The 12508-nt window shown below is 37.0% G+C and overlaps 1 protein-coding gene across 1 annotated transcript; it reads left to right on the top strand.

The window, feature by feature from the left end:
• The first annotated feature begins 4319 nt into the window (after positions 1-4319).
• On the top strand, positions 4320-5743 carry LOC145597260 (uncharacterized). The gene is made up of 2 exons (XM_081653402.1): positions 4320-5062; positions 5353-5743. The coding sequence occupies exons 1-2, from the start codon at positions 4320-4322 to the stop codon at positions 5741-5743; spliced, it is 1134 nt and encodes a 377-aa protein (XP_081509528.1).
• Positions 5744-12508: the final 6765 nt, after the last annotated feature.

The raw sequence follows: 12508 nt of genomic DNA, 5'->3' as shown, positions 1-12508 counted from the left end.
AATATATGTAGTAGTTTTTGTGTCCCATAATCAGGAATGTTAGCTGTTAAATACTTCCTCCATTTTTATTTACTTGCAACACATCTCTTTGGCACGCATTTTAAGGAAGATATTAGATTAGGTAAATGGATAAATTAAATTACAAATTTTTACCACCGACACAATAAGATGAAAGGGATAATTAAGTTGCTACGATTAAAATTTCATAGCTTAATTAATTCGTTTACCTAGTCTAATGACCTCCTCGAAAAACGTGATAAAAGATGTGTTGCAACTATTAAAAAACAGAGAAAGTATGTATATACCATAAACTATAAGAAGTACATACACGTTGAGCAAGAAACCCAAAGTTTTGGAGTATATATACCATAGTATGTTATACTCTTATGAAATTAAATCTCCTTAGTCCTTACACCTAAAGTCCCTCAATTAAATTATTTTATTTATCAATTCTAATAAATCCTTCAATTTTCTTAGCCAACAATTTTTATTTCTGTTAACCCATAAAAATACCAAAAATCACGCATCTACATAATTCCCCTACATATTGTTTTCCTGGAGATGATTCTCCTAAAATTTTTATTATAGATAGATTATCTCCTAAATTTTTTTTTCCTCTCATCCTGCTTTTCGCGGGGTGAGGAGAAAAATAAAAATTCCCCCAAAAAATATAGAGATCATTCACGTCTAATTCGTTATTATGGGGGAGAGCGAGGCTACCAACACCAATTCCGATGTTGGATATCCAAAAAATAAGAACAATGATCGTTATTACAACCATCATAAGAAACTCCCAACGTCCAAGAACCAAAAAAATATGTTCAAAGGGAGTCTAATGAATGTTATCAAGGTGGTATTGTACATGTTGAGGAGGAAGGGCGACAAGACTGGTAAAAAGTTGCCGCCCTCCCTCTCAACAGCCACCAACACCTCTCTAACGAATTTTGTGGGGGCCATTCGGCCCTTTCATCTTCAGAGGGATGTTGGTGGCATGACTTCATCATCATCACCACACCCCAACTTCTTTTATCTAGGCATGATGATGAGGTAATTGAGGCATCCCCTTATCATTCCAAGTATGATGCCTCCTCGTCCTCTTCCTCCTCCTCGTGCTCAGTATCCTCTAGAGGAGATATGAGTAGGTACGCCTCAGCTCAAAGTTTAAATGATCTTGACAATGTTGATGAGGATTCGGATGAGGAGGAGGGTATGATGATCGATGGAGATGCTTACTACGACGGGCTAGAAGGGGATGAGATGATCGATGACAAGGCTGATAAGTTCATTGCTAAATTTTACCAACAAATAAATGAGGCTCCAAAACTTTTAATAGAATTATACAACCAAAAAAAATGAGGATTTAGGAATCCATGATCATAATTCATGCATGTTTTATTGAATATTGATGGTCTCATGGTTAAAATTTTTTGAGGGAAATATGAAGGAAATTATAATTTTGTCATTGATTGGGAAAATATATAATAAAGGAGAATAGGTGTACGTATTAGTGACTACGTGCAATTTACATGGATTGCATGCTTTGATCATCATCAGGTATATAGGTCAATTGATTTAATTTCTTGATGCCATTTAATTTAATTTTAGTAGTATACTTGTAATTTCCCAATTATAATTTTCTTCTTTTATTCCTCTCACATTGTGTAGGAATTTTTTGGGGTTGAATTACATCATTACATGTACCATGTATTGTTTTATATATATATAATTGGTCTATCTTGTGTCAATTTAATGTTTATATTATACTTGTATGAAGTAGTGAAGTACGAAGTATATCTCTTAGCTTCCACACAAAATTTGTATTCTATTACATATGTGAAATATATGTTTGCTAGTTGATGAGTCAGCACGCACTACAACAACTTGAGTGCCACGTCAGCAAGTTTGTTAGAGCTATTAGTTGTTAGTGCTCGAGTTAGTTGAGCTGATGATGTAATAAATGCAGAGTATTATATAAACTCTAGCATATTCTTTTATTACATAATTTTCTGATTTCTGAAAATACTTCTCTCTCATCTTTCTCCTTTCCTCTCTGAAATGTACGAAGCTTGCTCACATATTTCAATGGAGTTTAGATGATTCTTCCTTCTCTATTTCTTAATCTTTTCTGCTTCATAACAACATACTCATAAAATGTTCGTTAATAGTGTAAATTAAATATTACTAATCTATATATATAGTACAAAACATGATAAATGGGTTGAATTGGCACGTAGTTTACTGATAAAAGATTGACATTTTTTTTCATTTGTCAGCTAGAGATTGCTTCGTTCTTTCATGGTTAGAAATTTAGCTTGATAGTATATTTTAATGTATCGTGTTAGAATATGGCTTAAATAAGTTAGCCCTTTTCAAATGACTATTATAATAGTTTCACTTTTGGTATATGTTATGTGGGCTTAGGTTTTCTGTTTTTACATCGTAAATTATTGTAATAAGGGAAATCTCTAAAATGAGATCCGTATAAAATTTCATCCTATAACGAATATACAAAAGAGCTTTTTGTATACACGATTTCGCACTGCACACGAGTAAGTTTATCTCATATAAAATAATGAGTCAAATTTCAAGCTTGCGTTTATAATTTCATGATTTTATGTATATATAACTCTGCTTCTAAATAATTGCAAGTTGCACCAGTTTTAGCTGGGTTCATCAAGACGTGACGAGCATGATCGTATACTCATATATAATATTTGGCATTCATTAGCAACCCAATTACGAAATACTTAACTGCTAAATTATTTAGTAGTTAGTATTCCGTAATTGCTAAATAATGTCGCCTCTCATAAAAAAAAAATTATACGTCGTACATACTTCCTTTAAATATACACTTGTAATTTAATAAAATATCGCCAATCATATATATTACATAATAATAATAAGTACAGTTTAGTTATGTTATTTGATAGATAAAACTCCCTTGAAAGAGAGGGTCGTAACTTCCTTGTGAGAGAGGCAAACCCTACCTTGAGAGAGAGGCGGTTCCCGTGGCCACCAATGGCTGAAGAACTGACTAAGCAGTGTGCCAATCTCCGTATCCATGACTCGGAGAACGAAATTGTTGACATAGGAGATGTAGAGGATTGTGACTCCAAATATCGTGTTTCCCTAATGCTTGTAGGGAAATTGATGTCGGATCGATCTTTCAATTTAGATGCTTTTAAAAAGACAATGATTCAGGCTTGGTCTGAATCAAAGAGGGTGATTATCAGTATGATAGGAACGAATTTGTTTGCGTTCCAGTTCTTCCATTGGAAGGACAAAGAGAAAGTGCTAGACGGGAGACCGTGGTGTTCCGAAAACAATCTTCTGCTCATAAAGGAAATTAATGGCGATGAACAGCCAACAGATGTGACCTTAATCCATTCTCCCTTCTGGGTTAGATTGGAAAATCTCCCTTTCAATCAGAGATCAGATGCAATTGTTAGGGCAATAACCGCTTCAATGGGGGAGGCGATTGAAATTGAGAGCGACGACTTGGGACTGCAGAAATATAGAAGAGTGAAATTGAATTTGGACATCACAAAACCACTAAGACGCTTTCTGAATGTGAAGGGGAAAGAGGGGAAAGTGATTCAAGTGGGAATCAAATATGAGCGCCTTCCCTTTTTCTGCCTTATGTGTGGAATCATCGGCCATAGTGAGAAAGACTGTCTCAATGTGCCTGAAGATGAACAAGGCTTGGGGTTGGGATGGAGTCTTCGATTGAGAGCCACTCCTAGAAAAGGTAGACAGAAACTGATAGAGGAGCTTGAAGAAGTTAAAGCTAGTAGGAAAGTATTATTTGTGAGTAAGAAACCTGTAACTGATGAGTGTGTTAAGGGGGCTTGTTCTGCTCTTACTGAAAATATAGTAGCAGATAGTTCATCAGAAAATAGAGTGGAGAAGATAGGGGAAGGGAATGATTGTATTGTTGTAACCACCAACAATAAAATCAATTCTAATGCTCTGACTCTGTCAGCTTTTGAGGGAAATACTTTGATAAAGAGGACTGAAAAAGAAAAAGAGAGGAAGGAGAACGAAAATGTCAGACTTGATAATTCTTCTTTACCTGCTACCTTTGCTATTGGTGTAAGTAATTCCAAAAAAGTAGAAAAGAGAGGAGTAAAACTCAAAAGGAATGAAGTCGAGTACAAGGATGATGCTGCCTTACAGGAACCAAGATGTGGTAAAAGGAAGGATGTCTCACCTGCTGAAGAGATGGATGTTGATGTAAATCACAAAAAGGCTAGAGTCTCAAACGCTGTAGCAATTGAAAAAGTAGCGGGAGTTGGTTGCAACCAACCCCGTGAACAACAATGATAGGCCTTAGTTGGAACTGTCGGGGGTTGGGGAGTCCCCGGGCAGTCACTGCACTGAAAGGCATTATTCGTGCAGAGCATCCCCACTTTGTCTTCCTCTCGGAGATAAAGTTAAAAGGTCATGAATGGGAAGGTATCAAACGAAAGCTGAATTACAGCAACTTCTTGAGTGTGGATTGTACGGGAACAGGGAGACATCGCAGTGGTGGTTTAGCTATGTTCTGGAGTAACTCGTTGGACTTGACTCTCAAATCTTTTTCTGTGAATCATATGGATTTTGAGGTTTGTGATGATGATCAGTTCGTCTGGAGATTAACTAGGATTTATGGCAACCCGAATGATGGAATGAAACATGAAACTTGGCAACTTCTTGAAACGCTTGGTGCAGCAAATACAAAGCCCTGGCTTTGCTTTGGAGATTTTAATTGCATCCTCACACATGATGAAAAAAAAGGGGGCAATTCAATAAGGCAAAGTGATATCGATGGTTTCAGGGAAGCCATTGAAAAATGTAAGCTGCTGAATATTAATTTTGAGGGCTTTCCTTTTACTTGGAGTAATCATAGGGTGGCCGATGAAAACATTATGGAGAGGCTGGACAGATACCTTGCAACTGATGACTGGCTTGCTCTGTTCCCTCGTACTATGTTGAAACACCTTCCGAAGCGGCGCTCTGACCATATCCCTCTGAAAATTTCAATCAAAGAGCAGCTCCTTATTGACCATAGAAAGAAGAAAAGGTACAAAAGTTTCAAATTTGAGAAAGAATGGCTACGTGATGATGAATGTGGCAACATAGTGGCTGACTCTTGGAGCATGCTTGAAGGTTTTGATGTTAGAAAAAAAATAGAACAATGCTCAAATAATTTGAAACACTGGAGTAGCAAGCGTCCCAGAGACTTTAATTTTGAAATAAACCTAAGAAGGGAGAAGATGAAGGTTGCCATGTCGAAGGAGCCTACAAGTGAAAACCTGGAAGAGACTCGAACCATAGATAATGAGATTGATGAACTCGAAAAATGTGAGGAAGTCTTCTGGGCCCAAAGGATCGGAGTCGACAAGATTGGTTGAGAGAGGGTGACAAAAACACAGCTTTCTTCCACAAAAAAGCTGAGCAACGTCGACAAAGGAACACTATCAAAGGTGTCCTTGACGCGGGAGGTAACTGGAGGAAAACGGAGGCAGAGATAGAAGCTATCTTTGTGGAGTATTTCAAGACCCTATTTACCACCTTTGGGGACAATGAAATGCAGGAAGTAATTGATGTTGTGGACTGCCGTATCACTGATGATATGAATGAGGACTTAACAAAGCCGTACACCAGAGAAGAGATTGTTCAAGCTCTAAAACAGATGCATCCAACAAAAGCCCCCGGCCCGGATAGAATGCCTGCTCTGTTTTACAAGAGGTTTGGAATGTAATTGGTGATGACGTTGTCGATTATGTTCTGAACATCCTCAACAATGGTGGCTCGATTGATCAGATTAATCAGACCAACATTCTTATCCCGAAGAAAAAACAATTCTACTAAGGATTACAGACCTATTAGTCTATGCAATGTACTTTATAAAATAGTGTCTAAAGTAATCTCGAATAGACTTAAGTCTGTCCTCCCGCGTGTGATTAGTGAGACCCAGAGTGCCTTTGTTCCTGGAAGGCTCATCACTGACAATGTCCTTGTTGCTTATGAGATGTTTCACTATCTGAGAAAAAAGAAAAATGGGGTTAAGGGATATATGGCTTTGAAACTTGATATGAGTAAAGCGTACGACAGGGTGGAGTGGAATTTCATTGAGGGTATGATGCTGAAATTGGGGTTTGATATGAATTTTGTTGCTCTCATCATGCGTTGTCTGTCGTCTGTTTCATATTCTTTGCTGGTGAATGGTTTTCCCTCGGACAGAATTTTCCCCACTAGAGGCCTCCGTCAAGGAGATCCAATTTCGCCCTTCCTATTCTTAATTTGTGCTGAAGGTTTCTCTGCCTTACTTCGTAATGCTGAAGCCCGAAAATGTATTCATGGGGTGAAACTGGGAAGGAATGTACCTGCTATTTCACATCTATTTTTCGCAGATGACAGCTTGTTATTTACGAGAGCAAGTGAATCCGATGCTAAGACAATATTAGACATCCTATCTACGTATAAACTAGCCTCGAGACAGAAAATAAACCTTGAAAAATCGGAAGTTTCCTTCAGTCGTAATGTTAGTGATAATTCGCAAGAAATGCTTCAATCGAAGTTAAACTTTACGAGGGTCGAAGGACACGATAAATACCTTGGTCTGCCTACTTACCTAGGAAGATCCAAGAAAACCGTTTTTCAGGTTATTCAGGACCGAGTTTGGAAGAAGGTTAAGGGGTGGAAAGAGATATATCTGTCTAGAGCGGGAAGGGAAGTGCTCCTGAAATCCATTGCTCAAGCGATACCTACCTATGCTATGCAATGTTTCAAGCTCCCTGAATCAGTTATTAGCAATATCACTTCTCTGTGCAAGAACTTTTGGTGGGGGCAGAAAGGTAGTGAATGTAAATTGGCGCTTATTTCTTGGGAGAAGCTTTGCAAATCCAAGAAAGAGGGAGGAATTGGCTTTAGGGACTTGAGAGCTTTTAACACAGCTCTTCTAGCCAAAAAATTCTGGAGAATTGCTTGCAATCCCGACTCTTTGGCTGCAAGGGTCCTTAGAGGCAAATATTTTCAGCGTACGACACTTTGGGATGCCAAAGTCCCCCCAAATGCAAGCTACACTTGGAGGTCTATCATCTCTGCAAGAGATCTGGTAGTGGAAGGATCGTGCTAGTTGATTGGAAATGGGAGAAAGGTTCGGTTGTGGGGTGATAAATGGGTTCCTACACTCCCTGGCAGCAGAGTTAATTCTCTGTCTACTCACCCTGACCAATGCAAGGCAACCGTTGATGGCTGGATTAACCTCACTGACAGAACTTGGAGGGTACAGGAACTACGAGAGATACTCTCTGAGGTAGAGATAGATGCTATTAAGAAGGTGAGAATCCCGAATTCTAAGCAAGAAGATATTTTACAATGGAAGCACACAAAAAATGGGGAGTTCAATGTTCAAAGTGCTTACCACTTTGAATTAGAGAGAAAGATTGGTGGGGATAGGTGCTCGAGATCAACAAATGAGAGTAAGCTCTGGAATAAAATCTGGAACTCGAATGTGCCACAAAAAGTCAAGCACTTAGTTTGGCGTGCAGTGGCTAATGGGATCCCTATAATGGAAAATCTGGCTTCCCGAGGCTTAGATGTGGATAAAATATGCCCTCGCTGTGGTGAAGGTGATGAAAATACCCTCCATTTATTCCTTGAGTGTATAGAGAGCAGGTTGTTATGGCGCATTTCTCCTGTAAGAATGGATACTGCTTTGTGTCAATTCTCCTCTATGTACGACTGGTGTTCTGATATGGTGGAGAAGTGCAAGGTTGCTCGAAGCTGGGAAACTGTGTTGATGTTTATTTGGCAAATCTGGGGTATGAGGAATTTGTGGGTTTTTGAGAAGAAAAAGTCAGATCCGTTGGATGCTTGTTCGAGGACATTAGCTTGGTTAGGGGAGTATGAAGCTGCAATGATACGAGAGGCCCCCCCTGATTCTCACTCTGCAAGTGAAGCTGCTAGATGGAAACTGCCCCATGTAAACCATTTCAAGCTGAACACCGATGCTGCAGTCCCTTCTGATGGGAAAGTTGGGGCTGGGATGGTTGTCAGGGATGCTGTGGGGGATATTATGATGACTGCCAGCATGGGGATCTCTCTCAAGTGCTCTCCTTTAGAAGCAGAAGCTCAAGCAATTTTGTTTGGGATTACTTTGGCTTATGATGCGGGTTTAAGAAGGTTGGAGGTGGAATCAGATTGTCTCCACCTTGTGAAGATGCTACAGGGAAGTATAAAAGAGAAGTCAGCAGCTCAATTCATTGTTTGTGACATTCTTAATCTAGCTAGCATTTTTTATTTTTGTAGCTTTGATTTCTGTCCTAGAAACTGTAATAAAGCAGCTCATCTCATTGCTAAATCCTCTTTGGATCACAATGAGCTACGTGTGCTGATGGAGGAATGTACTCCAGATGTATGGCCTGCTATTCTTGGTGACAAGGACCTTTTTTAATATATTCCTTGATTACTGATTGTCAAAAAAAAAAGTACAGTTTAGTTCAAATAAAAACCGAGCGAATTAGTACCCATATAAAAGCCCTCAGCACTTCAGAATTGTTATTAAGAGAATTTCTTCTCAGCCCGAATACCTTTATCTATCTCCCAAATATGACCAAGCATACTTTTATCATTTTATGCATAATTGTGCTTCTTATGCTTTTAGCTACTTTTATCGTCAACGATGCTATTGAAGGTAATACTTCCTCCGTTTTTTTTATAATTGCAACACTTCTATAGCTATTACTCTGTAAACTACATGTTACACATTCTTCTGATAAAATAGTATTTTTTTTCTGGAAAAGCGTGTGCTAGACCTAGCTCAATACTCCAAGGGCGAGGTTGCCCGAGCGAAGACATTTGTACCGACGAATGTAAGGCCGAGTTCGGTCAAGGAGCCAACGGTATTTGTCAAGATGCTATAGCTCTCAATAAAACTAGCTTTGACATATGCGTTAAGACAGGTAAAAAGAACTGCCTTGCCCTTAAACTCACAAGAAATACAGATTTTTGTACTGAAAAGGTCATAACTGAGCACTGCGCGGCTCGAAACATGGTCATGACCGGCGCGCCTTGCAATTGTCTCTTTATCTGTCATTCTGTCAAAGTTAGGTTCACTCGGGTGCACATGTTAGACACACTAGCTACCACAATATAATTATGTCAATTGTGTGTGTAAAATGATGAATTACTACGGAGTATCAAATAAACTTTACTTATTGTCTTATTGGTACAGTGTTATTAGCTCCTTTTTATTTATTAGTACTTTTTTTTTTTTTTTGATAACCGATAGAGCATTTATTGAATTAAAGGAGGTCTAATTCCGCCAAAGTTGTAATACTTTGGGGAAAAGAGTCTAAACAAACATACTCCACATGTAATTGTATTTTGTTTTTGTAATGTTTGACTTTTTTACATTATTTAAATACAATTCTGTAAAAAAAAATTATTAAAATAGTATGGGCTTCTAATGTTGGGCTAGCAGAATGCTGTGTGCAAGGCTATGTTGTAAGTTGGGTTGCTATGGGATGTTGACTTCATTGTGCCAGCGGTAGAACAACACTTTAATTTGCAATATTGGTTTCTCTTGGCATTTGGTTATAGTCACGTTCTTTTCGACTGATTTTTACTTATTAATTATTGTATTTGGGGCCTGTTCACATACGTTGAAATTCAGTTCAGTTCTATTCAGTTCAGCTCGCTCAGTTCAGTTCAGCTCCTAATTTCCTTCTCTTATAAAATATTCAGTTCAGTTCAATTCAGTTAATGAGAACAGGCCCTTGGTCTTTAAAAACCAAATGTTTTTATTCTTGATTAAGAATTACTCCGTATTTTTCTTAAGATGAAGCATATTCTACCACTTAGCCTGCTCCAAGCTCAAACAATTGAATAAGCGCCAACATATATGCATAGTACACTCAAATACTCGGCTTGCCTAGACTTATTTGTGGGCAACGATTTTACGTGTACACCTATTTCCATCTGCGAACCCTAGCAATTAAAATCTTATGTTATCAATATTACTTTATAAGAGTTATTAAGATCTTTTACAATTGTGGAGTATCAAATGTGTCTACATTCCAAAGCTTAATTATTCATATACCATCTATCATATTCTTGAATCTTGATCCTTTGAATTGGGTAATCAGATTAGAATTTTATCCTAGTAGGAAAAAAATTTAAGGAAAGAAATAGCTTCTCATAATCACATTTACAAATTTTGATGAATCAAATCAAATCCTTTGATTGTATAAGTAAAGAATTTATACTAGTTATACCATACCTTTTAGAATCGATATGCATACAAGTGATGATAATTTTTCTCACCACTTTTTCCAATTGTTACGTCATTAATTAAGTGTACACAAATAACGAAAATATAAACAACATCTAATTAATTATAACGGGTTATGAACCCAAACCTGCAATCGAATTCCATCTGCATCATTACTCCCGAGGCTTTTTAAGAGAATTTCATAAAATCCCATAAACAAAAAACTACCAAAAAAAATTACAATTTTTGCATGAATTTTCTCATATCACCCACTCTACATTGTTATAATTTTCTCCCTCCTTTGACCACCATACAATAATCTCAAAACTTTTAAGTACCATGAACAAAAGAAGACACTCTATTCTTAATCCAATTCAACCCTTTTCTAAAAGAAGCTTTGACTTTACCTTCCATTGCATAAACCTTATACTTTATAACTCTTTTCTTCCTTTTCACCTCCGGATTACTGAGTCGCTTACCCCATCTCTTTCCCTTCCTTGATCCGCGACTCGGCCGAGTCAACTGCACCGGATACGCCGTTAGCTCGGATGATCCAGCAGCGTGGACTCTTCCACTCGTCACCATCGTCTTATCTCCCCGGTTATCGAATCGATAACTCGCTCCTAACTCGCCCATATCCACCCTAGAGAAGACTCTTTATTTCGACCGGAGAAAGAAAGAATAATAATATTGAAGATTTTTGATGCAATGGTGTGAAAATGTGAAATGAGACGTGGAGGTTTGAGGGAAAGAGGTTTATAAACACAAAGAAAGAATGTAACGTAGAAATTTATTTTATTTTATTTTATTTGTGTAATATATAGTTTTTAATATAATTTTATAAGTGATTAATACAATGTAGAATCTTGGTTAGAGGTCTGTTTGGCAGTTTGGGGTAATGGTTTCTGAACAAATATGGTACGGTTTAATGTGATACAAAGTATTTAATTAAGGAAATTATATAATATGAAGATTAATGAGTCTAAGCTAGCTGGATCATTTGAGGATTACTGATGAAAATCAGAGAATGAGACAACTTTTGATTTTGTCATTGTTTATGTACATTTGATCCAAAATTTCATATTTATGAAACTTTGGGATTTTTATATTTGTTTGGGTGTCTTTTTTATATTCATAGAATGGTAGAATCTTATGTTGTAATCTATCTTGCTCAATCTTAGTTTAGCTCAATCTTTTTGTCAATTATTAATACAGCCTAATATGATGTGTACATATGTGCAATTGCACAAATGTTAGAGTCAGTACATAACAAATTAACAAGTTCTAAGCAAAAACATTATATTTGTCACGTATATCGATCATCCTTATTAATTGGGGTATAAGTTAACATGTTGTATTGATCACTTTCAATTTTTATACTCCTTTTTCTTTGTGAATAGAATCAAAAGATCAGATTAAAGTAAACTACAAGTATTTCTTTTCAGAGAAAATCCTAGTACATATTTGATATATACATAGTTGTCTGCGGAGTGTAACAATGATAAACTTGTCAATCGTCAATGATTTTAATGGTTTTACTCTAGAAATAAATGGCTAATTTAGTACTAATCATATTCATTTTCTCTTCTTCTCTTTAAGTCTTAAGCTTCGAAAACGAATTGTTTGGAAAATGAGAAAGTTTATTCACCCATGTTGTAATCATGGAAGCTTGTACCAACCTAGTGGCACTATCTACTATGGTAAGGATTGTTGCCTCATGGTTATGGGACAAATTCCACTAATAAACAACTTGGGATGGGAGGCTTTAACCGGCCGATTTTACAGTAGAGTGTCTTCTCTTTATCTACCAAAAATTTAAAAACAATTACTCCGTAACTTTTACTATTGGAAGAACAAAATTAGGGTCTGTTCTCTTACGTTGAAATTCAGTTCAGTTCAGCTGAGTTCAGTTCAGTTCAGCTCAATTTAGTTCAGTTCAGTTCAGTTCAGTTCAGTTCAGCTCCTAATTTCCTTCTCTTATAAAATATTCAGTTCAGTTCAGTTCAGCTGAGTTCAGTCAATGAGAACAAACCCTTTAGTACAACAAATATTTTTTTTTTTACCTAAAGATTTATAGATCACGAAGTACTCGTGCCGGACCCGAGAAAAAATTAATTTTGGTGAAAATTTGACAGTCACCTTGGAGGTTTAGAATCGAAGGGTTTTAGGAAACCCAAAAAGGAAAAAGAATTAAATAGAAAGGAGATGGCACCTTCTATTTCACCTTCACCATAATTATACAAGTAGTTG

This window comes from Chenopodium album, chromosome 20 (genome assembly GCF_948465745.1).
Source record: "Chenopodium album chromosome 20, dcCheAlbu1.1, whole genome shotgun sequence".
In the NCBI taxonomy this organism is placed as follows: domain Eukaryota; kingdom Viridiplantae; phylum Streptophyta; class Magnoliopsida; order Caryophyllales; family Amaranthaceae; genus Chenopodium; species Chenopodium album.
The sequence above is the reverse complement of the archived record's forward strand: the minus strand, read 5'-3'. Positions and strand labels throughout refer to the sequence as shown.

Bases quoted from the DNA above. Each gene is read 5' to 3' on its own strand.
- LOC145597260 (XM_081653402.1), top strand. From the start codon at position 4,320: ATGATAGGCCTTAGTTGGAACTGTCGGGGGTTGGGGAGTCCCCGGGCA. The intron at 5,063-5,352 runs GTACAAAAGTTT...AATGTGAGGAAG, and splicing joins GACCATAGAAAGAAGAAAAG to TCTTCTGGGCCCAAAGGATC.